This window comes from Kryptolebias marmoratus, linkage group LG1, assembly GCF_001649575.2.
Source record: "Kryptolebias marmoratus isolate JLee-2015 linkage group LG1, ASM164957v2, whole genome shotgun sequence".
In the NCBI taxonomy this organism is placed as follows: domain Eukaryota; kingdom Metazoa; phylum Chordata; class Actinopteri; order Cyprinodontiformes; family Rivulidae; genus Kryptolebias; species Kryptolebias marmoratus.
This window is the reverse complement of record NC_051430.1, coordinates 15,393,490-15,417,994: the sequence shown is the minus strand read 5'-3', so window position 1 is coordinate 15,417,994 and position 24,505 is coordinate 15,393,490. Positions and strand designations below refer to the sequence as shown.

Below are 24,505 nucleotides of genomic sequence, written 5' to 3'. Positions count from 1 at the left end.
AAAAACATTTGATCAAAAAAAAAAAAAAAAAAAGAAATCCTGTAACGCCTTCAGCTCCACTGCAGGTATTAATAAGCTGCCAAATTCAAATTAGGAGGATTTTGACTTTGTCGTGTCGTTCTCCTATATAAACCGCTACAATGCCGTTTCAGTTTGAGTAAACTGGTGCTAAATCATTTTAAGTTAATTGAAGTAAACTGAAAAAATGTCTTTGTTGCTGTTAGTGCTCTGTCTCATTTTTGAATGCCTCAATCAAAGTCCGTCAGCACATTTTGTGCCAATTCTGAGGTGGTTCTTGAAACAACGTCAGCCATTTAATGAATTTAGATTTACTTGACTTATTTATTTATTATTTTATTTTTTGCTTTCTTGCTCAGCATGTCGACTTACTCGCTTCATAAGAATCTCCGCAACTATTGGATACCTTCACGAAAGAAATCATGAATGCATTTATATTTTCTGCACAAATGGAAAACCCTTCCTGTTTTAATGAAGCAACTCATTTTAAATAGCATCCCCAGCAGATCAGTGTCCAGTGGGAATAAAGATAAATCCAGTGAACAGACCATTTCTGTGGGCTTGTTGCCTTGCAGGTACTTAGCACTCAGCTCAAGGGAAGACTTTGCATAAATGCAGCCTCCAAGACTGGATGGAACGTGAATCATAAATGCAACGTAGTGGGCTGACCCTCCCCCCACCACTGTAAATATGTCTCACGATGAGCAGCAACCTATAAAGAGTCCCTTTAGACGAGGTAACATTGTTAATACTCCTAAATGTGTTTTTAGATTTTCTACACATGCTGAACTACATTCAGCACAAAGATAATCTTACCTTGTTTGTGCTGATGGTTTTATCTAGACTAGTGATGGTGACACCATCAGTTCGGATCTCATCATGACTCATCCCTTTGGCAGACACAAAAACACTGAATATGTTGTTTTCTTCTTCACCTTGATCATTTGATGGATACTATTTGCAGTTTTATCTTCAAGACTTAAACAGATGTATCCATTTGCTGTCTTTATTCCTGAAAGGATGCTAGCCCCGAGGCGTGAAGAAATAGGTTTCTCCTAATTTGTCACACTTAAGGGATTTTTGTTCATGTGCTATTTTTATTTTTTTTCCACATTTACCTTTAAAATCATTGGTTTTGTAAAGCTGTTATACTTTCTAAAAAACAGCCTCCAAAAGCCTGAAGCGTATCTGAGTGAGATGACAGATTCTGCATTTACTTGAACCTTTATTTCTAAATCTTTGAAATTGGTAGAAACATGAAATAAAAAGTACCTGAGAACTTTAACCAGCACTATATTTCACAATGAATTATGGCAAAAATGCATTTTTTATTTTTATTTTCTTCCAAATAACTTGATGTGTGTCATGGAAACAATAATTACTTTGCCGGTTTCCTGTTGAGGATATTGGACGACAGGAAAAGGAGGTCATCTCAGCGGCTGTGGTGTAAAGATGTGTGTGTGTGTGTGTGTGTTTGTTTGCAGGGGGGGTGGGGTCTCCTGGACAGGTCAACAGTCCATCAAAGAGCAAAATTGAATATTTAGTAGAATGCATGTGCAGAGATCCCTGTTTAAGTTAATTGTTACCCCTCCTCTAGTGTGTTATTTGACTATTCAATGACTTTATTAAAAAAAAAGTGATTTGTTCTAGAAATTTATCAAATATATAGTTTAGAAATCCTGAATGACCATGGGAAATAACCATATGACAATATGAGGAATGTATTTTGGGTTTATTTCATTGAGGATAGCTGGTTCTTTGGTGGGCAAACTGGCCCTAAGCTGCAGGTTGTATCAAAGAAACTCAGATGCTCAGCTACAACTCAGTCCTTTAGAAAAAAAACAAAACAAAAGTGAAATGAATTCCAGCAGAAGGGAAAAAAAGATATCACTCTAATTGTTTCAATAAAATCAAAATAAAAAAATAAATGCCAAAGAGCTGAACAAAAATGCATAATGCTTGTCAAGTAAGCTTTTCATCACTTTAATGCATCTGAAGGCTTTCACAATGTCCTCCGTACACACACTCACGCACACACACACACAATAATTCAACCGACGCTCAGCTCTGTTGGCTGCACAGGGTGGTATATCACTGTGATGACAGCACATTAGCTGTGGACCAATACCTGAGCATGTGCCATAAAAATAAATGAAAATGCAGAGAAAGTAGGTCACTATCATAACTCCCGGGCCTGATGGGCCACGAGAGGTTGACCGGCAGGGCATTCAGCTTGACTCAACGGAAAGCAAAAGGAGTAAAGGTCCGAACACGAAGGAGGCACCACAAGGTCCTCCAGCATTCTAACAATACGTATTTAAATGCTTTTCCAACACTAGCTCATTGCGTCTCTCCTTAGAAAAGACCTCCAGAGAAGGTGGTGAGACGGTGGCGACTCCCTCAGCTCTTCTCGCCACGCGTTGCAGAGTTTTCCTGTCAGTCACGTCACAGCCGACATAACAACAAGTGATTCCATTTGTCAGGATAGGTTCCCCTGTATAATGACTGAGGGGGAGAAGGATTCTTACCCACTTCAGCCTCTTGAGGAAAACAAGGCTTGAGTCTCCATCTGGGATTGTCTGTGACATAGACTCCCCAAAATATGGTGCTGCTCATTTAATGTTAAGGGACAGATAGGTCAGAATATTGTGTCCACATTAGCTCACTTATTGTTAATTGGTAATTAACAATTGGTAATTGTTCCCTAATTACCAGAGAGTTTGATTCTAGTCACTGTTAACCAATTAATTTGCAGATTTTTGCCACTGATGTTCTGTTTCACATCATACCCTTTTTGTTTCGAATGTTTTTAGCTAAGCATGTGACAGTAAAATAAAAGTTAAGTCAACATGTAAAATCTTTCCCAGTGAAACCAAATTATCTCGACTGATTGATAATTTAGGAGCATGTGGACTGAAGGAGCTGGAAACCAAATGTTAAATTAGTAAAAGCTGTACCTCCAAAGATGCCCTGCCAATTAAGCAAAACTTTCTTTCCTGGCGCATTTACAATCCAAACTGAACCTCAAAGTGTGCTTTTGGTGTTGAGAACTCTCAAGCACTTTGCTCCTTTCAGTTCTTTTCAGGGAATTTCTGCAGTTTGTTAAATGAGATAAAAAAAAGAAGAAAAAAAAGGCGCAAACAGACAGATTCACAAAGTGAAGAACAGTTTTACAGAGGCACACACAGAGCAGCCAGCAAAATAAAATAAAATAAAATAGTACTGTACAAGAACTAGACATATCAGTACAGTACATATCCTATATAACTTCTGAATATGCTGTAATTAATTATTGTTACCTGATTGCTGTCTATTGAACAGGTTGTTATTCTGAGAATTCCCCCAATTCCTGATGGTAGAAATAATAAAAATGCATAATATACTCAAAGTAGGTTTTCTGAGTTGTGATACTTATAATTTGATTAACACATTCCTGCATATCACCTCCTGGGTTTAGGACTAAGATCATCCGATGTTGGAAATTACTGAGTCAGAGCCATTTTTGGTTGAACCTTGACAATAACGTTATGTGCAGCAATTTCATGCTATATCGCAAAGAATCACGCTGACAGCACATGTTGCTGATGACTATCAGGTACAACCACATCAAATTTTGCCTCAATATCTGACTGACTGACTGAGTTATAGCCATAGTTGTGTTTGCTAATGTTGATTAACTGAGGTGACCATCTTCAGTTGGATTGACTCCAATAGTTAATCAGTTAAACAGGTATGTTAAATAATTATTTCCCGAAAGTTTCATTAAATTCCATGATTTCAAAAGTTAGCTTAGTTCAGTGTTGTAGATGTAAACTGAATGATTATTTTCTGCAAGTTTCATTAAAACATTATTGTCCACCTTCACCTTTTAGCAGCGCCGGCGGGTGATAATGAAACAACATTTGTACAGGCAGAGTAGATCGGGCCTGTCGCAGCGCGCTCCAGATTTTTGTCTGGGGCAGTCTGAGGCCGAGCTGATTCAGGCCGACCGCAGTCAGTCCGATCAGCCGAAATTCTCTGATTCCCACAACTTGGAGAGGAAGAACGACCTCAGCCGTCATCAGGAGCTGCAGCTGCTCAAACAGGAATACCACAATGGTGTGTTGGACGAGCTGCTGTCATCGCTGCCCAAACACGTATGTGCTGCATGTACTTTGCCATAAACATAAAGGAAAAATGCAGACGACAGATAGAGCCATGACAGGAAGAAAGACAGACTTTACATAATGAACTGAGCCGTCAACCATAGTGCACATCGTAGGTTGGTTTTTTTTGTATCTCTCTTTTCTTTTGCACCAGGCTGCTTCACCAAGCTAGAAAATAATAAGACAAGTCACAGGAAGAACACAACCCTCACCACCCTGACATAAATCCTCATCTCATGTCTCACAAGCCCTGAAACTAAAGTTCACACTCGGCTCGCTTTCTGAGATTTTCAACCTCCAGCTTCTATTAAAGTGTAAACAGATGCAGTTAGAAAAAGAAAAGAAGAAAAACTTCCCTCAGTAAATAAGATCAGAGGTAACCCCCCCCCCCCAATGACTCATCAACTTTTGTCATTTTGCAACACACTATTGGAAAATGTTTGACATACAATCAGGGTTTCTTGAGATAAAACTATCAGAAGGAAGCCGGACGAAAAGGATGATTCCACCTGCCGAAACCCGGGATCGAACCAGGGACCTTTAGATCTTCAGTCTAACGCTCTCCCAACTGAGCTATTTCGGCGTCATATCAACGTCATAACCACTACAAGATTTATGCCACCTAGGTTTCGTGTTATAGCGGTAATTTGTTTCTTTACTAGGTCTATTTTAAGCTGAACCTCAAAGACGCACTCGACACAGGTCCGTATGAAGTGTATGCATTAGGTTTAATGAAAATATAATTTTGGAAAGAAACCTAGAAGCTTAGAAAGTAAACGCTTCAGTATCTCGTACGAGACCAACTTTTAACCATTAGGTCACGTGACAGAGTCGCACCGAAACGAAACCAAAACTTTTAAAGAACAGAATCAGGGCCGAATCAGACGGGAGTTTCTCGCTGCTGGTAAGTTTGACGTGTTTCAAATAATAATTTAAAAAATAAAAAAATAACTTAGTGTTACTATTTTAATTTAAATTTTAAAGTGGAAGCTTTGAATCTGTAATGTGACAGGATCATTTGTTTTGTCGAGAAGCAAACCATGTAGACTGTGAAGTGTCATTTGTTGTAGTTAATTAGGCAGAAAGTTCTCTCTCTGTATTGAAGATGATATATATAATACAGCGATTACCCCCCCAATACAGACTGCTGGACCAAGAACCATTTTGACAAGTTTCTAAAAGCCCAATCATATGAGGGAGAAACATACAAAGAGCAGGGCAATATGACACATTTAGAGTGATTAATGACATATAAAAAAAACTTAAAATAGAGTAAAACACATACTAGGTGAAAATGTCTAGAGTTAAATGACAGAAATCACAATTAAAAGAAGACTTCCTGTGAAACTCGCTCATTATCATGTCTCTGAACAGGTCAGGATGTCGGTGCAGTTCTCTGGCTGGGAGGTGGTCGACGATGGTGCCTGTTTCCCTGGAGTGATGCTGGCACCGGCGCAGGCACCTCAAAACAAGGGCGTCTACACCATGTTCCACGGGACCAGCGTTGCCAGCGCGCGCCTCATCATTGCCAATGGCTTTCAGCAGTCGGCGGGCGGCATGCTGGGAAAGGGGGTGTATGTGAGCCGCGACATGAAAAAGGCCGCCAACTATCCGCTGAGGAGTAACCCCAGTGACCGCATGATCTTCGAGCTGCGCGTCCGCGTCGGCCGCGTCAAGCGCATCGACAAGGACAACCATCCTTTGCAGTTCGCCTGGAGCACAAAGGGCTACAACACTGCCTGGGTGCCCCCCAACTGCGGCATGAAGTCTGTGCCCAGCGGCCTGGAGGAGGACTGCGTGTTTGATCCCAAAAGGGTGAAGGTGGTTGGCATCGCGAAGGCACCCAACGCAGTAGTGGAAAAGGAGCTTAAGGACCTTTTTGCAAAAGCATCTAAGAAGTCCAAGCAAGGAGCTGATAGCTCGAAACCCACGTGCTCCCTGTGTAAGAGGACGACCCAGCAGGGCGCCCCTCACAATAAGCAGAAGTGCTGGAAGTGTGGGCAAACCATCTGTATTCTCATGTCCAAGCATTTCTGTCGTGGACCCCGACAGCAGCCCTGATGATATATATAAAAAGATGCCACAGATCAGAGTTTACTCACAGTTTATTCATTTTGAAAACAATATCATAAAACTAATCTAGTCCTTGAATATTATTATATTATTAATAATCTCAAGTTTGATAAGGTTTTGTGCACACTTTCATCTATAGGTTGTATGTTTACAGTGGCAGTATGACTTTAAGAGCTGGTATTTTCAGTTTACTATTAGTACTGACATCCTGGATATATGCCAAAGATTATATATATTTGGTAATGAATCCTGCAAATAAAGTTAAATGGCATGTACATAATGGAGGTGAACTGTGTTTTATTTGGCTTTACGTGTTCATTATTTCCAGGAATCTTAAGTTTTTCTTTTCCTAAAGGATCCACTCTGCTTACCTAACTTGGGTTTCTGTAAGGTACTGTCAAACAATGACATTTTAGATTTAAAATGTGTCCAAAAAAGCTACAAAATGACTAAATGTTTTCTTATTAACCAGAATAAGAAAAAAAAATTGTAAAAGACTTTAAAAAATGGACACAGAATGCTACGAAAGACAAAAAATGAGCTATGACAAAAATGAAAATTAACAGACTTGAGCTAGTTGAAGAGAAAATGCAAAGACGCACAGACAAAATAAGTAATTTGACATTTTTAAAATAAAAACCCAGCACTTTGCGGTGTTCCCTTCTTTAGCCTGAAGTGACTTTAGCCTTAGAAGTGAAACCAAAAGAATTTGAACACACCCATGTTGGCACAAGTTCATTTTCATTCTGAGGTGTGGTCAGCTGTGTTGCCAGTCAGTTTATAAGTCTCATAAAAAAAAACCTTGACAAGCCTCCTTACATCAAACATAGGGTTAAATGAATTAAAAAGACTCAAGTAGCTTTGACTAGAACATTATAAAACTTAACGCAAAAACCTGCGATTTTTAGTGGCTATGATTGAAGACTGTATATACAGTAAAAAAAAAAAATTGAAAATTAGGACGTGAGGAAAAACAATGACTGGCCCGTACGGGGATCGAACCCGCGACCTTGGCGTTATTAGCACCACGCTCTAACCAACTGAGCTAACCGGCCATGCATTCGTCGATCGTCAGCTGCAATTTTAAAACAAAATAGGCATGTATTCTGCATATGTTTTATGCAGAAGCCTCGCGATAACTAATACATTACTACGGTGGCCGACTGGTACAAACGCGCAGCAAACACTGAGGCGCACTGTACAGTGACTTACAGTGCATAAATCATTGGCGCTGCAAACTGCGAAACGCGCCACAAACACGTGAACTATGTAAATTCCAAAACACAAAATGTGAATGCAAAGAGAAGGAATCAGCAAAAGAAAAATGTTGCAATCACCCAAAACTGACAGAAGAAAAAAGAAAAAAATGCTGAAAGTACCAAAAACACTAATAAACCCCAAAAAACACCAGCAAGTAAGAAAACAGATTCAAACTTCACAAAACAGAAGTGCACCAGACCACTAGGGAGTGTCTTCCTGCCGTTTGACCCGGTCCTGGCAGTTAGATGTCGGTCAGTCCACCTTCGTGAGCGCTCTCCTCCTGAACAGGTGGTCTGCTTAGAGACCTTCAACAAATTAAACATTCATTTTTTTCATCACCTGGTCTTAAGGCATAGAAAGCTATTGAGGAAAAAAACTATTTTTTAAATATAAAAATGTTGATAAAAACATTAAAATGCTTTGAAATCAGATAACAATTAGGTGTGTCTTATTACTCCACTCTATTGTTTTTAAGTCTATGATGAAGCTGAAACAGAACAGCGCCACACTGGCGTAGTGGCCATAAATATATTGCATCCGTAGTGGTCATAGAGAATGAATAGGATTCGGTTTGGGGGCGTTTATAAACAACTCTAAACAAAACTCTAAACAACTCAAAGCGGATGTCCAGCTTCCTTACACTAAAAGTGGGGTTAAATGCATGGCAAATAATTAAGTTGCTTTGACTAGAGCATTGTAAAATAAAATAAAAGCTGTTGTTTTTACTGGTTATGATTGAAGACTGTATATAATGTAAGAAATGCTGGTATAATTATCAGCATTTCATAACATATGTGAGGAAAAAGGAGAGCTGGCCCGTACGGGGACCGAACCCGCGACCTTGGCGTTATTAGCACCACGCTCTAACCAACTGAGCTAACCGGCCATGCATACGAAGGCCGTCAGCTGCGAATATTAATCAAAGAAGATCCCAGAGACTCTGCAGCTGGTGATCAGCTGGTATTTCCTGTATTTTTTCACAGAACAGAAACTGAAAATCCACCGAACCGACGATCCTCACTGACGGTAAGTGTTAATGAACTGTATTCAGCATAAAGGCCTAATCATGTTTTGATAAAAGTTAGTTCACTGGCAAGTACAAAGGATAAGAGTTGGAGAGAGGAAGTTTAAATATATGTTACACTGTTGTGATCAATCTAGGTAAATACAGATCTGTTTCTTGACATCTTGTTTTTCCTGTTCTGGTGAACTCGTTTACATTGCTTGTTCTGAGCTATACTGCCTCACAGAGAGTCAGTCTTTTTAAAGCTGTATTTTTGGTTAAATATTTCTTGAACTATAAACGGTTCAAGAGTGAAAGTAACACCAAAGTTTCTGCCATGACAAGTCTGCTAAACCACCTTGTTTTCAACTGGGCAATCCTGTGACTCACAAAAAAAAAAAAAAAGCGAAAGAGACATTGAGTTTTACACAGTCATTTCTTAAACGTGTTCATTCCTTGCAGATCCTCTGTTTTGACAGGAACCTGCACAGAAAGCCAGTGCTGAAGCAGGATGTCGCTGCAGTTCTTCGGCTGGGAGGTGCTTTACGACGACGACTCTCCTCATTTGGAGCTGGGGGCCTCCCAGGAGCCCAAAGACCGGGGGGTCTACACCATGTACCACGGCACCAGTGTGGCTAACGCACGTCTCATCATCGCCAATGGCTTCCAGCAGTCACAAAAGGGCATGCTGGGAAAAGGCGTGTACGTAAGTCGCGACAGGAAGAAAGCCGAGCGCTACCCTCTGAACAACAGCCCTTCGGACCGTGTGGTGCTCGAGCTGCACATCCGTGTTGGCCGTGTCAAACGTATAGACATAGACAACCATCCCATGCAGTACACCTGGAGCTCGCAGGGCTACGACACTGCCTGGGTGCCCCCCAACTGCGGCATGAAAGCTGTGCCCAGCGGCCTGTCGGAGGACTGTGTGTTTGACCCACAGAGAGTGAAGGTCGTGGGCATTGCGAAAGCGCCAGACAATGTTCTGGCAGAGCTGAAACAACTTGTCGCCAACAGCCTTAGAAGTACCAGCGGAGCAGATAGTGGCGCAGCATCATCCGGCGCTGCCGCCGCCGCAGCAGATATGTGCTCGGTGTGCAGGAGGAAGCAGCAGCAGAGTTCTCCACACGTCAGGCTACAATGTTGGGGATGTGGGCAAAACATCTGCACGTTAATGATCAAGCATGTCTGTTCAGGGAGAAACTAAACAGATGTGAATATGGGAACTGTTCGGCTGTGACGGATTCACCTCTGTGTGACCAGCTGAATCTAACGTCAGAGTTGAAATGCTCCGCTCAGGGTTCACCATTTCCTCCTTGTTTGCCTTAAACAACTGGATGCTGTGAAGAGTGCTGAAACAATCACCGCCTTATCTACAACTCAATGTTGTCAAAAAGATTTATTTTTCTGAATTTGAATGTACCAGCTATCCTTCTCTGTAATGTTTAAATTTATACTTATACTTTCTTTCATACGATACTTTTACAGTACCCTGTGTTATGGTCATGTGTCATCAAAGCAAGATTATCTTTTTGCTCGTTGAGTAAAATGACTTTATTTCTGCCTGAATGTGGACATGATTTACTTCCATTTAGTTTGGGTTTTGTTTTTCAATTTACTGAACTAGATTTATTTTCTGAACCCAATGTAAAAGAAATAAAACAGAAAAAAATAAAAACGTGCAAATCAAATAAAATAGAAAATTGGTATCAGCATCATTTCATAAACCATGCGTCTAATTTATCCAAGGTGATGAGGATGAAACAATCAGGATGAAGAGGAGGTAAGCCGAGAGTGAAGCTCTAGCAGTCTTTCATTTCCATTCATTTTGGCATGTTGCAAAAGGACCTGTACAGGAAAAAGAAAGGAGAGAAAATATGTTCAGCGTCAAAGCTAAAAACACAAGCAGGCCAGTTTTAGCTTGACTCTATAATTATTACAGTCCTTTCCACAATTCAGGGTTGGAAGTTGGCCAAGAAACAAACCTCCTTTTGCCACAGTCCCATTCTGGTGGCAGTGTACGCCTAAAGCTCCTGTATACTCACATTGATGAGTTCCTGGTCATTTTTCGCATGCAAGTGTCTGAGGAGGTACCAGCTGGCCACCTGCACCACCGTCGCTGGGATGTCCTCAGATGAAGCGTATACCAGTCTCTCCAGCAGGCGCCTCGTCTCCCTGCAGGAAAAAAAAGAAAGACGTGAAAAGCAGAACATCATCGTAAATAATTAAGCTATTTTTTTCTAATACAAAATATGTACTAAATGCTCCTTAAAACAGGAATGAGTGTATGCTGATGGTTTGTGTTACCCAGCTGCAGTTATGTGCTGAAAATATTCAGATACTTAGATTAAATGTTTAAATTCTGCGTCCGTATTGACTGCTAATGTACTTTGTCTGTCACAATCAGGTTGCACGATACAGTTAGAAAACTATATCTACACCGATTAATTTCAGTCTTAAATACAATATAACATTTGATAATGTTGCAGTGTGCCAATATACCTTTCAGTTACCTTTATAAGTACTTACACTTGTGTTTATTTATACATTACACATCATTAAATATTAAATGGGTTTAGCGTGAGCTGCCTGCAGCAAAATGAGCAGCATAAAGCTGATAAATAGTTCACAAGATGCTTTCTTGAGGGAAATATATATGGTTTGACCCTTTTTTTTTCCAACTAGTTTACCTTAAAAATGGAGATAAAACCAAAGTTTAACCGGACTCAGTTCACAGTTTGTTTCTCAGCCTGAAACATCTCCAACAACAGCTACAACAATGCTTTGCTCTGCTAAATACGTGTGTATTTTCATGTTATAGCAACAACTTTGGACATGCTGGTAGCTGTAGCAGAAATGAGTTAGGCTTATTACCAAGATGAGCAGAAATCTGACTGGGATTCGGATCTCTGTACTGCCCACGCCTACATCACGTTTGGGTTTTTTAAGTTTTTCTCACTTATATTCGTGAAATTACATGACCTGGCAGGATTTTCAGTGAATTACAGAGTATTATTATGGCAGGGGAGAAAATGTTTTTCTTAGTCGTTTTTAGAACATTTCAAAAGTGCCAGTGTCTTGAAAAAAAAAAAAAAAAAAAAAAAACAAGGAGGGATAAGCCTTTAAGTTTCAGGAACATTAATGATTCATTTGATCACTTTAGATAATTAAACTATACGTGCCAATCCAACAAAATCACATGCATACCTTTGTAGGACAGCATCTACAGTGTGTGTGTGTATGTGTGGAGCAGAGTGAGAAGCACTGACCTAGCACCCATTTTGGTCACAAACTGAAGTAAGGCCTGGAAAAGCAGGGCCATGGGGGATGAGCCCAGCTTCAAAACCTCTGTGGTGGCTTCCATCACCAGGTCCCTCCAGTCGTTTCCTGCCACGCCCACCTTCAAAGTCAATTGCATTTTGTTTTAGTGACACGTGAAAGAGCTGCTTGCTTTACCGCAGCTTGTCATTTCAATTGGATAATAATTACAGATAACACATTCAGAGGATAAACCATACAGGAAAACAGTATTTAATGCTGGAGGGTAAAGAGGTCTGCAGTCTTAGCTGCTGATTCTATCATTCACAGCAAGATATTTACTCATCTGTCTCCACTACTTTGCTTATCCCCACCTGACATGTAAATGATGGTGCAGAACGGAGCTGCCTCTGACTTTATGCATCTAGTCAGTTGCAACTCTAACATCATTCAAAAGCACAACTACTCCCTAATATTAAAACATAACTCTGAATGAAAACGTAAATACTTTTTTTCAACGTTATTTTTGGATTATTTTCCCCCCATAACCCTTACATTAAACGGCGTCTCTAATGTTTTCATATGTGGTCACTGTCGTTGTGTGTTTGGCTATTACAGCTGCATCTATTTACTGTTTACTAATATATCTGAACTAGATTTCACCAGAACTCACCATACAGGGTTGTAATGCCAGCAGAGCAAGTCGGAGCAGGCTGGCGACCTGGTGGCTCTGCACGCCAAGCTGCAGGGCGAGCTGCAGACTCTGCCTGTACGCCATGACAGCCTGAACCAGCAGGCCCTGGCTCCGATACACCTCAGCCAGCCACTACAGAGAAGAGGAACACAGGGAAATCAGAGATTTTGCAGGGAAACGAGAGGGAGAGAAAACAAAAAAAAAACAAAGCTAATAATGTAAACTAAACAAAATTTCATATTTCTAGAACAAAAAATCGGATCCAAATCTAGATCCGATGGCAAGTCTGTGATAATGACACTGGCACCTGTAATATAAAAAAGGCCTGCACGCTGTATTTAAAAGAACGCCATTTTCGCTTACATGCCACGCTCCAAGGTTAGCAGGGTTCATCGCCACAGCTTTATTGAGCTGCTCTAGGACAGGGTCTGGGAGGACAGCGCCACCATCAGCCGTGAAGAGGCGCTGACACTGAACCTGTCTCAGTGACAGCATCACTGCTGGGTGTTCAGGGGACACATTTAGAACCTGAAAAGAAAAAAAAAGTAGAAAATCACAAATATTAAAGTTTTGTTCTAGTGTTTGTTTCCCTTTTTTCACAGTAAGATATGTATGAAGAGTGCGTGTGTTGTGTGTTCCACCTGCATGCAGAGAGCCTCAGCCTGGTCCAGCTGTCCCTCCAGCATGAGGCCGGTCACGGCCTGCTGTAACACCCAGCCTTCCAGAGACTGGGCCAGAGGGCGCTCGATCTCTTCCACACCACGCACTGGAAAAAAAAAAGAATGGTTCAGCCTTAGGCTCAAGACACACATGAAAGGACGAACACGCTAAAAGGAGTCGAGTGAACGCACCTTTGTCAGAAACCACCAACATGAGCGTGTGCTCGAGCAACTGCCTGCGAGGAGCAGACCCAGAAAGATAACAGGAAGTGTTTTCTGTGTGACAGGCAGCCATTAATCCTGCCCACGCTGCTGGATCATCTGAAGTGAGAGCAGAAACTCAGACATCCACATTCAGGTACGTTTGTTTTGGGTTTTTTTTTAAGTCAAACTGCGCTTAAAAGTACTGCTTTAGTGTAAACTGAAACAATTTTCAGATATCAGTGTTAACTAAATGTCAGCGTTTCCAGCTTTGCCTACCAGGACAGAGCAATACGGCTCTCTGCATCATCTTCAGGGCATTCCTCCGAGCGGCCTCTCCTGAGTGCCTCCCACTGGCCAGCTGGTTCACCCCGCTGTACAGCAGCGCCCTCTGCAGGCACAAAAACAGTCATTTTTCAGCTTCCAAATCTCTACTACTTACATTTACAAAGTGCATTTGACTTAACACTGCAGGTTTAGTGAAAGTGAAATGAAGACAAAACAACATTAACAGGTTAAGGAAGCAATATATTTACTAAATAAACACATAAAAGACTTTTACCTTTCCTTGGGTCATACTAGCGAGACAGGCAACATGACCGGCTACTGCTCCACCCTGTCACACAAAGAAACACAAAAACAACTCTCAGATCACTGAAACCGTCTCAAAGCAGATAGAAAGAATAATTATAAGCATAGAAGTATATAATAAGTGGGACTGCTTAGTTACATGCCTGTCAAAACACCAGTTTTTGTGGGTTTCTGTTTAGGATATTTAAATAAACTTACATTTGCCTTTCTAGGGTAGTGCTGTGGAGTCACTCTGGACAAAAGAGCCCAGAGAGACGGGTTTCCAGGATTCCTGGAAAAAATATATATAGAAAAATTGGAAATGCAGTAAACAAAGGCTTTATGTATCTGATACGATGATCCAAGTTAAGGACGAAGTTGCCATTGTTGAAAATTCAGAGGAGTGGAACCTCATGATGGCTTGCTTTTATTCTTTCCATGATTTAAAGAATGCACCCCCAGCATCTTGTCAGCTGCCATTTATATTTTAAGAGAATATAGTGCAAGACTTAATTCAGTGTCTGTATTATAAGAAGCATATAAACATTTACCCGAATTAATAATAAAAGCTAAGAAAAATTCTCACTTATTATATCATTTTCTAGCTTTTGGTTAATGATTCATAAATGTGTGTAATAAGGTTATTCCTTTCCGTTTGATGTGTAAACGCTCTGTTTGAAGTAGAACTGGGTCACCACGAGGAAGAGCGCATCGGTACTACAAGCAGTACCTGTGCACGGCTCTGGAGGCTTCTCTCTGTACCGCACTGTAATTGCCCTGAAGGGCCAGCAGGGAGCAGGTGAGCAGGCACCGCTGCTCCACAAGCGCCCCCGAGGCTGAACCCTGCTTCAGGAGCTCCGTCAGGGCAGCGGCAGTGAGCGTAGCATCGCGGTGGGCCAGTCCCAAGGCGCACAGGCACAGCAGAGACTCCGAGATCGGCTCCTTCAGCACTGAGCTACGGACACAGAGACCGGAAAGATTTATACTTTAATGGTATTTTCCATTCACACAAAGAAAACAGAAGCAGTGTCATTTAATGTTTAAAAAATTCCTTTGTAGTGATTGTATTTTTTGAAGCTTTGGCATGCAAGACTTGACAGTTTTCTGCCAAACAAGATCATTTCAAATGCAGGAAGAGACCATCTATGTGCAGGATTTTGATTTGTTTGTTATTAGTGTTGTAAACTACTAATAAAATTATTAGTAAAGATCCTTTTTCTGTTTTCTCTGCACGTTCTCCAGCTCAAAACCATATAAACTTGAATACTTTGAAGTGATTAGTATTTGTGTAATAAAAGAAGCCATGGACAGCAGTAATAAATGTCTAACAAAGTGTGAATAATTTAAGGCGGAATTATCCATTGAAGCAAAATGGGGCAGAAAAAAAGATTTAACTCACAATAGAGCGCGAAGAACCGTAAAATGTCTTAATGATTCGAGACGTATGAGACAGTGAGAATTACTGAGATGGAACTACTGCTGCTGCTGCTGCTACTACTACTACTGTGGACTCTCACATTCCTGTCATGCATTATTTCATAACTATTTGGGATCAAATCAGAACACAATGAATTTCGAAAAATGTTATTTTTCTGTCAACAATTATCTAAATGAACTAAAAACTACAAAGACAACTTATATATATATATATATATATTGTATACACTCAGATTTATGTGTTGAAAATTTTTAAAATAAATGACAAATGAAGAGAAAAATACACACCTAATAACTTGAGAAAAGTAAAAGCAGACCAAAAAAAAGCACACAAAGCTGCTCCTGTCCAGTGGACTTACCATTTAAAGAGCAGAGTCTTGGCTAAGTCCAGGTTGCCCTGCCGGTGCTGCAGCATGGCCAGAGCTGTCAATATGTAAGCTTTATCCTTCTCACTGGAAGCCACGGCCAAGGCTCGCTCATAAGCTACAGCAAACAGACACACACACACACACACACACACAGGGCATGATTCCCTCTCTCTGGCATGTGAAACCACATTCAGTCACTGTTTTCCATCTCTCTGCCACTTCTTACTGCTGATGCTTTCAGGGAAGAGTCCCGCCCTGCAGTAGGTCAGAGCCAGCCCGACCAGGTCGCCGAGACCCTGCAGAGGAGTGGAATTATACACGTGCACCGCCTCCTCCCATTGGCCTGAATTACTGCAAAACACACAGTTGTACGTACAACTAGTAGAGTTCACGGCATAGAGTGAGTATAATAAATAACTCCAAAGCATCGTAAGAGAAAGTTACCATAAAGCCCGAGCATAGCTGCCAAGAGTAAAAGCCAGCTCTTCTGAAGAGGACACAGACTGAAGCAGCTCAACTGCCCTGAGAAGAGCATTAGGACAAAAGAACTTAATTATATTTATAATCTCTTAATTATTTGTTGATGCAGTTCTTTGAGTGTTTATACCGTTGGTACGCCTGTAAGGCCTGCATCTTCAGCTGCAGGTGTTCATTCAGGTATCCCAGCATAACGAAGGCATCGGGGTCGGACTGGATTCGCTCTGATTGGCAAAAGAAATCTCACGTGATCGAGCTGACCCCAACTCCCCTCTGGTCCCGCGTTAACATAAGCACACTAAGAAACGGCGTACCTGTGTACTTGCTGAGTGCCACCTGAGCAGCAGAGATGGCGTTCATCTGCACGATGTTGTAGCGGTACAGCTCCGTGTCTCTGTTCTTCTTGTCCAGCAGGGTGGAACACACCCAGTAGGCGTAACCTTTCACGCCCTCCATCTGCGAGAGAGAAAAGGCATCAGAGCAGGAGACGGGAAATACAGAACATTTAACGAAACAACACGATGATAATTTTTTTCACAACGCAGAAAGCTTAAAACTGCGTGGAGTAAAAATAAAAAAAAATTAAAAAGGCGGCGTAAAGATTGTCGTTATCCAACTAATTAACGGGTGTCAGAGTGCGAGCGGTTCGGGATGTCACGTACATGTGTGCGGAGCTCTGTAGTGTGCCTGAAAAGATCCATAGTGTCGTAGCTTCCCACGCGTTCCGCTATCAGCGCCTGGTAGGGGGACAGAAACGTTAAACTATAATTAACGTGGGAAAAGACAATGGAGGAAAAAAAAAAGAAAAACTTACATTAACTAAACATTACCAACCCGACACCAAACATTAACATCGCATTTCTTGCTATTAAACGTCTATCAACTGATGTGTAAAAAAACAAAAAACAACTAATTATCACTTCCTAGTGAGATGTTTTGAAGTGTAGGCGCACAGTTTAACACTGTATACTGGTCATGGACATTTCCACAATTTAACGGCAGTAACGGGACTGTTAGGACATTACTTTATCATTGTTCTTACGTGCTAAAACGTACCTGTCCAATCCAGCAGTTCACATACAGTGGCTCCAAGGACTGAGCAATTTTAAAGGCCTCGTGTGCAAGCTATGAGAAGAAATCCACACATTTCTTAGTGAAAATATCAACCAACTGTCATAAAAAAGTAAACACAAAGAGTGTGTTCGTACACACCTCTATATTGTCCTTTTTTAAATACAGGCTTCCAAGGTTTGTCCACGCAACTACATTCTGTTTGGAAACATTAAAAAAAGGTCACGCAAAAACATCAGAGTACTTTTGTAAAATACTAATACTATGTTATACAAATGCGTCGTACATACATTCGGCTCAGCTTGGATGGACTTGATGAAGCAATGCTGAGCCAGAGCGTAGTTCTCCAGACCTGATGTGACAAGACCGAATCAAGAAAAACTATTTTACTATTTTTCCTCAATAGAAGAGAAAATTATTATCCTCGTTTCCTGATGAGGCTCACACAGTTTTATTTTTTTGCTGTAGCAAGTTGGACGAATGTCATTAACGGACTGAAAACTGAACACGTCTGTGATTTTCTAAGGGCAAGACGATGAATCTGCGACAAAATCTTTGGTCTTTCGTTCTGGAAATGTACTCAAATTATTCTTTCCTGCATTTCATTACCTTTGTTCATGGAGATCACTCCCAAGGCATTCCAGTAGCTGTGGTTCCCACTGTCCATCTTAATAGCCTTTTTCAAGCACTGGTGAAAAAAAAAAATGAAACAAAATGTATTCTCTATTCCTGCCAACAATCAGTGAAAACTGTTGTGTCTAATTCTTTAAAATTACCTGCTGAGCTTTCTCTAAGTGCAGAGGTTGGGAGTCCTGGTCTCGGCTGGTGGCCTGATGGTAATAGTTGAGGCCTAAGTCGCGCCAAAGACTGGCGACCTCAGGCATCAACTTCAAAGCGTGAGCGTAGCACCTGTGACAGAAACGTATATATTTACCATTCAGGGTTTGCTGTCTTCATGGAAGTGGTGCTCAAGAGGGCACGAACGCGGGACTCCGTGGAGCGGAAGCCAACACCGGGCATACCTCTCGCCAACTTTGAGCATCTCGGCCTGGTTTAGTGTGTGATCTTGGGCGCTGGGATCCAAACCGGCCAATAACGCAGGCACCAGGACTTTGGCCCTGTTCGGTGAAACAGCGGCGACAGCAGTGCAGGCGTCTCCCAGAAGTTTCCACAAGCAAGACAGGTCGGGTCTCAGCTTCGCAGCTCTGAAGAGCACGGGAATGTGAACGGACGGACACGTTAACTAGAATCCAGTGTCTACAACGAATAAGGCTAAACAAATTCTTCAAATTAGGGTTCCCAAGTTTGTGAAAAAACGTTATTGCCTGAAGAGATTTTGTATAGCTTGCTGAATGAGGTCAACAGCTCCTCCATCTCGGCAGTCCTCCATTAAACTTTTTGCCAAAGACAACTGGCACTCCCCGAGTCCTGAACAACAGATCATACCAACCAGACTAAATCTCAGAGTTTCAATGCATTAACAGTCTGATAGGTGTGACAATGGAATTATTGAATGTGGTGCGTTTCAAAGCCGCTTTGAGCAAACATCTACCTTTAAGAGCAGGAACGTAATCCTGCTTCGTTGTGATTTGCAGGTACTCTGCCACTGCCTCTTTGAACTTGCCCAGGGTCTGTTTGATCGCAGCTGCCTGGTAGACACTGTAGATGGAGCTGGGCTGAAGCTGATGGGCCTTGCCAAACGCCTTCAGGGCCGCTGTGAAGCTCTGCCTGTTCAAGTAAGCCTCACCTAAACATTCCCAGCACACCCAGTCCTCGGGGTCCGCTCTCAGAGCTGCCTGCAAACTACAAATATAAAGGTGTCGGCAATGCTAATAATGTCTGGCCTACAAAGGGAAACAAAAGTCACAAATGTAGTTTTTTAAAACTTCTTTCAAGTTCTTACTCAGCTGTGGCCCTTTGATGTTCTCCGACCTTCAGGTAGTACAGGCCCCGTCTCATCCAGGCCCACTTAGCCGAGCCTGGAGTGGCTTTCTCTATCACCGACTGAAGGATGGCTAAAGCGTTGTCCTGTGGTGTTTAGGGAAGATGAAAGCATGCGCTAGGCAGGCAAAAAGCAAAACAACGCAAGTCATTTTCTGAAAACGGTGGCTTTTCTCTCACACTCACCATATCTCCCTGTCCCATACTGAGATCCACAGCGGCAGATCCGGACTCGTCATCGTCACTGTTCAGCTGAAAAGCCTTCTTGTAGCAGCCCTGAGCACGGCCATGATCATTTGCCACCTCCCGATAGTAATGGCCCAGGTAGCGAAATGCACAGCCCAGGTTTGGATCCAACTTTGCAGCCTGAAATGACCAAAAGAAGCTCAAACTTAGAAAACACTCGGCTTTAAGACCAAAGACAACGTAAGGCTTCCTTCAGCACAAAATCTTCCTACAATGAACGATAAAACACTTCAGAGCTTAAATAAGGTGATGCCTTTTACATCATATTTCTCCTTTGCAGACAATCAGTAATGAAACAAGCTCATTAACAAACACGATACTAACCTTTAATAGGTGTGTGTGGGCTTTGCTTCGATCTTTTCGGGTCTCCGGCCCCATGTCCCAGTAGAGTTTTCCGAGCAGGAAACAATATTCCCCACAGTCTGGGCTCTGACCTGCAGCCTTTAGGAAACTAAACAACAAAAGTACAAGGAGGGAATAAAAATAAATAGTCGAATGCCACAAAAAAAGCATGCAACAACAACGAAAAAAAAAACTTTACTGGTTTTGTTTTTACCTTTGCTCTGCCAGCTGCAGCTGACCTTCAGCTGAATGTGTCAGTCCTCTCAGTGCCGATCCCTGAGCCAGGTTTGGGTGAGAGGCCTCAAGCTCTGACAACAGCTAATAAAAACACAACTTCATTAGAAACACGGTGTCTTAATGACTCAATGCTGGCTCCAAATCGACCTCAAACTGTAACTGTAATCCACTGTAAATTTGTGGAGTTCGTAAATTATCATACTGATGCAGAAGAAAAGGATTTCAACCTTGAGTGTTTGATCAATCTGCCCTTTGATAAGGAATGAATGACCTTTAAGGACTAATAGCGCAGGGTCTTTATCGGCGTCTTGAATCTAAAAGACAAAATTAAACATGAAATATAAGCAAAACTTTTCGTTTTGTTCAGTTATGTTCAGCTACAATGTAAAAAATATATTTATAACAAATTCAAAACCAACACTTGACTGCAAAAACAGTTTCTCCTTTTACTAATTCAGTTTATAATGAAGACATGCAGAATTATTGTGTCATGTTTTAGGAAAGGCAGATCGTGTTGGTGGGTTAGTTCACGTTTCAATAAATGACTCAGCTGAGATGGTCTATGCAGAAACTAGCCCCACGCTGTTTTTAATTCAAGAGGAAAACTTCAAATATATTTTACGCCTACCATGCGGAAAAAAAAACCCAGAACATTTACCATCTGCATTACCTGTGAAAATGTCTGGAGAGCCTCGTCAGCAGCCTTCTCTCCTCCAGTTCTCACTAAGGCCTCCAGCTTCAGTCTAAGCAGCTTGTCCCTCAGCTTCATGTCTTCAGACGTGCACACGTCCAGGCCTAACATGATTAAATGTTTCACAGTCAAAGGCTAGAACTCTTTAAAGGCAGAGGGTAAAATCTTTGTCCCTTCATAAACTTTGATGTTGTTTTTTTTTTGTTTATTGAAGTCCAATTGGAAATAGTCTCCTGGAAGAGGCATTAGTTTTGACCCCTGACAGATATAGTCCTGCTGCTGCGCTCATTATAGTGTAATATCTACCCGGGAAACCCTGCATCCTGATATTTACAAGATTAAAAAAGCCACCATCCTTGACAGTTTTGCAGCACAATCCCACTCAAAGACTTATTTAATCTGATGGTCAGTGTAAATCTAGTAAAACACACCTTGTGAGCAGGATGTAGCACTGTCAGAGTATCTGTGTAACTTCATCTGAGCCTCAGCCAGACTGCACCATCCTGTTGATGAGCTCTTTTTCTTTAATCCTAAAAACCCCAGCAGAACAGACAGGTTAAAAACACTAACAACAAATGACATTAAATCAGTACTTAGTGCTTAGATATATTTTCCATATTCAGCAGAATAACTAACCTTGCTTCAGGTCGTCAACGGCGTCTTTATACCTCCCTTCCCCGAGCGCTTTGGTACCCAGACCCAAGCGACCGAGACCACTGTTGGGAGCCAGTTCCAAGAGTCGGGAAAAACAACTCACAGCATCCTCATCCATATTATCTTCAAAGGAGAATGTACAATGTATTAAAAGTGACTGTGTCTTTCATCAACATGCAAGCTGTGTATATAAGCCATATATTCAATACTCAATATGTCAATGCCCACAGTATGCCCCTGCTTTTAACAAAAACGTCCTAATTAGTTCACCGGTGTTAGTGGGTTTTTGCCAGGTTGGGCAGGTTAGAAACAGGAACATTACGAATTTCTTATTGTCCTCAAACTTGTTTTTAACTTTTACCTGTGATGATTTAATCACATGAGTACGTGTGACACTGGCTCTGCCATTATCTCTTTTATAGTGGGTATGATGTTTGCAAAGAATTTTTTACTTACAAACACCTAAAAATCCACATTTGCAATTGCATTACGATAAAGCTACCTGCCCCATAACTTAGTTTTTACCCAATTGTATTTTGGCTGCCATGTTTGCAGTGGTGTACATTAAGTGGTTGATTGCATTTGTTAGAATGCTTGTTTTGCCTCTTTTTAGCGAATTTTGTGAAGTCATGAATGTGGGAGACCACACAAACTGAAAACTAGGGTGTGCTTGTTTGAATGAGTTACTCCAGAATCAGAAACATCCTCTATTATGTACTTGCACCGCACAGCATCTTACTTGTTTTGAGATAGTGATGGCAAAGAACCTCGAGAGGATAAGTTTGGTTTGGGTAGAGTGACAGCATGGACCGGCATGCCTCTTTCATTTTGGCTTCTTCGTGTGGCAGCTGCAGCGGGAACACAGTCACAGCAAGCAAGTCATTTATTGAGGAGCTTCCGAGAAAGAACACAACAAGTAATGGCGGTCTGATTTGTTGAACGTGGCCATGGAAGTTTCTTAAACCTGCAGGACGATACGACAGGTGTGGCAGTGGAGGTGCACTTACTTTCGAAAGATAATTAACATAATCGGCCGTGAGCTTCCTGTGCTCCTCTCCGGGTACAGGTTCGGTGAGCATCATGGATTTCTCAAAAGCTGTGATTAACTGATGATCCCAGCAGAAAATTAAAACATGGCAACAAAAACATACAAAATATAAGAAATTCTACAAAATTGGTCGACTTAACTACAATTTCTGACTTTTACAGTGAACCAGACTAAAATGATAGAATCATATGTAGTGCCAAGTGTTGCGCATAAAAGAAGTTGACAAGTTTAAGCCCACTTTTGAGGAAATCTTACGTGCTGCTGCGTTTCATTGTCCTGCTCCTCGTCTTTAATGCACTCTGAAAGAAGCTCGATCATCTTTTGCAACAGATGCACCAACTCCATCTTCTCCACGCCCTCCTCCTCCTTCAGCTGAACCAGCTGCAGCCAAACTTTGGCCAACTGTCCACAAACATATGCGAACAACATAAGTGTTATTTTTTTCTATATGTTCGTTTTGCATGTTTGGTTTGAAATTTACAAACCTTCAAATGTTCCTTGTCGGACTGATAAATATTTGACAGCTTTCTGATCACTTCATAGCATTTGTTCTTGTCGGACCTGTGGATGGAAAGCATACTAAAAATCTATACCACAGCAAAAACAGCTGAAACGACAAAACTGCTTTAATATCTTAGAAAGCAATCACCTAAAATACCAGTGTGTGGAAAGTTTAATGTGGCCTGATAGAAATGATCTTACCTTGCATACAGCTCAACAAGTTTTTGGTAGGCGTTAGGCAGCTCGACTTTGAAATCCCACTGATCAGTCTTCTCATAAAGATTTGCTAACCCCTACAAAAATATAAATTGCAGACATGAAATAAGTAGTAAACATAAAAGATACTCCATAAAAATGAATCAGAGTATTAATAGCCGTCCTACAATTGATTTACTTTTATTTTTTTTTACAAGTAATCTCAATGAGACATGGAGTCTCGCTCTCAAGAAAAACCTCTTCTTAAGCGGCACGTCGGCACAACTTGATGGATCCCATTACTGTTCAGCTGATTTTTTTCCCCCCAACATGTTAACTGCTTAAAGCACAAGGCATTCTAGGATTATTTTTCAGATACCTGAAAAGAGTGGAAGCGTACCTGCCAGGCCAGCAGCTGCTCCGGCTCCAGCTCCACTGCCTTTTTATAGGCTGCCTGGGACTGATCAGGCTGTTCCAGCTCACTGGCTGCCAGGCCGATGAAAACCCATGCATTGTAGTTGTTCTTCTCAAGTTTCAAAACAGTCTGAAATCACAACGAAAGGTGCAAACTCAGCCACACAGAGTATCTTCCTCCCGGTAAACAACTTCACTCCTTGGAGTATTTCACTCAGACACTCCCTACCTTGCAGTGCTTTAAAGCCTCCTTGAATTCCTTGTTCTTGATGGCCTCCTTGGCACTTTTCAGCGCAGCTTTCACTTCTTTATTAGACATCTTTAAGAGGTAAAAATACAGTTAAAGTAAATAATGTGACGCTGTTAAGTAATTCCAATCAGTGACTGTCTAATCTGTATTTTTTCCATTCAAATAGCTGTTGATTTGAATAAATAAAGTCTGACCTTAATGGTGCAAACCTTTTAAATTACTCCAAATTGTTTTTAATTTTGTAACAGCAAATCCACTCTGAACAAATCATTTACCAACCTTAAAAAGTGAAAAGTGGCACATCTGAAGTGTTTAAGTTACTGATAGCAGTTTAGCTAGTAAACAACTACAAATTAGCATTAGCTAATATACATCATAGCTAGAATCAATACCGAGCAATAACTGGTACAAATTTTATTTATTTTTTTTTATTAAATACGCAATTTGTTCAACTGCGCCGAGAAAGCTGTAAGTACTGTAAGTTTAAAAAAATGTGTGTAAAAGTGGGAATAACTTACTGTTTACGTTAGTCATTTGGACTGTGCTTCCCGACGGAAACGGAAGTAAAAGACGAGTGACTAGACGGTAGCTTTTCAAAATAAAACAACTTCTGGTCTCTCTAAAGCTGCATATTCAGCAAAACAGGATAACCGATCCAAAGCGGCTGTGAATTAAATATTTAAAAATCTGTTAGATCTCTAAAATATGAGTAGAATGGGAGAAGTTTTGAATACTTCATACATTTTAACATAACT

At 41.2% G+C, this 24,505-nt stretch overlaps 2 protein-coding genes and 3 non-coding genes across 6 annotated transcripts; 1 reads left to right on the top strand and 4 right to left on the bottom strand.

Moving 5' to 3' along the window:
* Window positions 1–4,673: 4,673 nt before the first annotated feature.
* On the bottom strand, window positions 4,674–4,746 carry trnaf-gaa. Its single transcript has one exon. It is a non-coding gene; the product is annotated as a tRNA-Phe (tRNA).
* A 192-nt stretch (window positions 4,747–4,938) lies between these two features.
* On the top strand, window positions 4,939–10,168 carry LOC108236483. The gene is made up of 3 exons (XM_037976507.1): window positions 4,939–5,067; window positions 5,538–6,221; window positions 9,005–10,168. The coding sequence occupies exons 2-3, from the start codon at window positions 5,544–5,546 to the stop codon at window positions 9,701–9,703; spliced, it is 1,377 nt and encodes a 458-aa protein (XP_037832435.1). The 5' UTR covers window positions 4,939–5,067; window positions 5,538–5,543; the 3' UTR covers window positions 9,704–10,168.
* On the bottom strand, window positions 7,218–7,291 carry trnai-aau. The gene has a single exon. It is a non-coding gene; the product is annotated as a tRNA-Ile (tRNA).
* On the bottom strand, window positions 8,309–8,382 carry trnai-aau. The gene has a single exon. It is a non-coding gene; the product is annotated as a tRNA-Ile (tRNA).
* ttc37 (tetratricopeptide repeat domain 37) lies at window positions 10,036–24,318 on the bottom strand. 2 transcript variants are annotated; one of them, XM_017417343.3, is made up of 41 exons: window positions 24,269–24,318; window positions 23,730–23,819; window positions 23,487–23,630; window positions 23,093–23,184; window positions 22,876–22,951; window positions 22,646–22,792; window positions 22,350–22,448; window positions 22,082–22,190; window positions 21,325–21,465; window positions 21,120–21,218; window positions 20,668–20,792; window positions 20,225–20,311; window positions 19,975–20,078; window positions 19,743–19,869; window positions 19,359–19,538; window positions 19,135–19,259; window positions 18,784–19,034; window positions 18,557–18,659; window positions 18,254–18,436; window positions 18,008–18,140; window positions 17,841–17,919; window positions 17,522–17,583; window positions 17,373–17,429; window positions 17,217–17,285; window positions 16,823–16,897; window positions 16,475–16,616; window positions 16,291–16,384; window positions 16,128–16,205; window positions 15,910–16,034; window positions 15,675–15,798; window positions 14,609–14,833; window positions 14,098–14,170; window positions 13,871–13,924; window positions 13,588–13,699; window positions 13,300–13,428; window positions 13,090–13,214; window positions 12,812–12,976; window positions 12,428–12,580; window positions 11,766–11,896; window positions 10,542–10,671; window positions 10,036–10,344 (listed from the first exon to the last, which is right to left on the bottom strand). In XM_017417343.3, exons 2-41 carry the CDS (start codon window positions 23,817–23,819, stop codon window positions 10,264–10,266), a joined length of 4,698 nt encoding a protein of 1,565 aa, XP_017272832.1. In that variant the 5' UTR covers window positions 24,269–24,318; the 3' UTR covers window positions 10,036–10,263. The 2 variants fall into 2 exon arrangements, with proteins under 2 accessions (XP_017272832.1, XP_024861925.1); XM_025006157.2 differs by lacking the exon at window positions 24,269–24,318 and adding an exon at window positions 24,030–24,149.
* Between the last annotated feature and the right edge of the window lie 187 nt (window positions 24,319–24,505).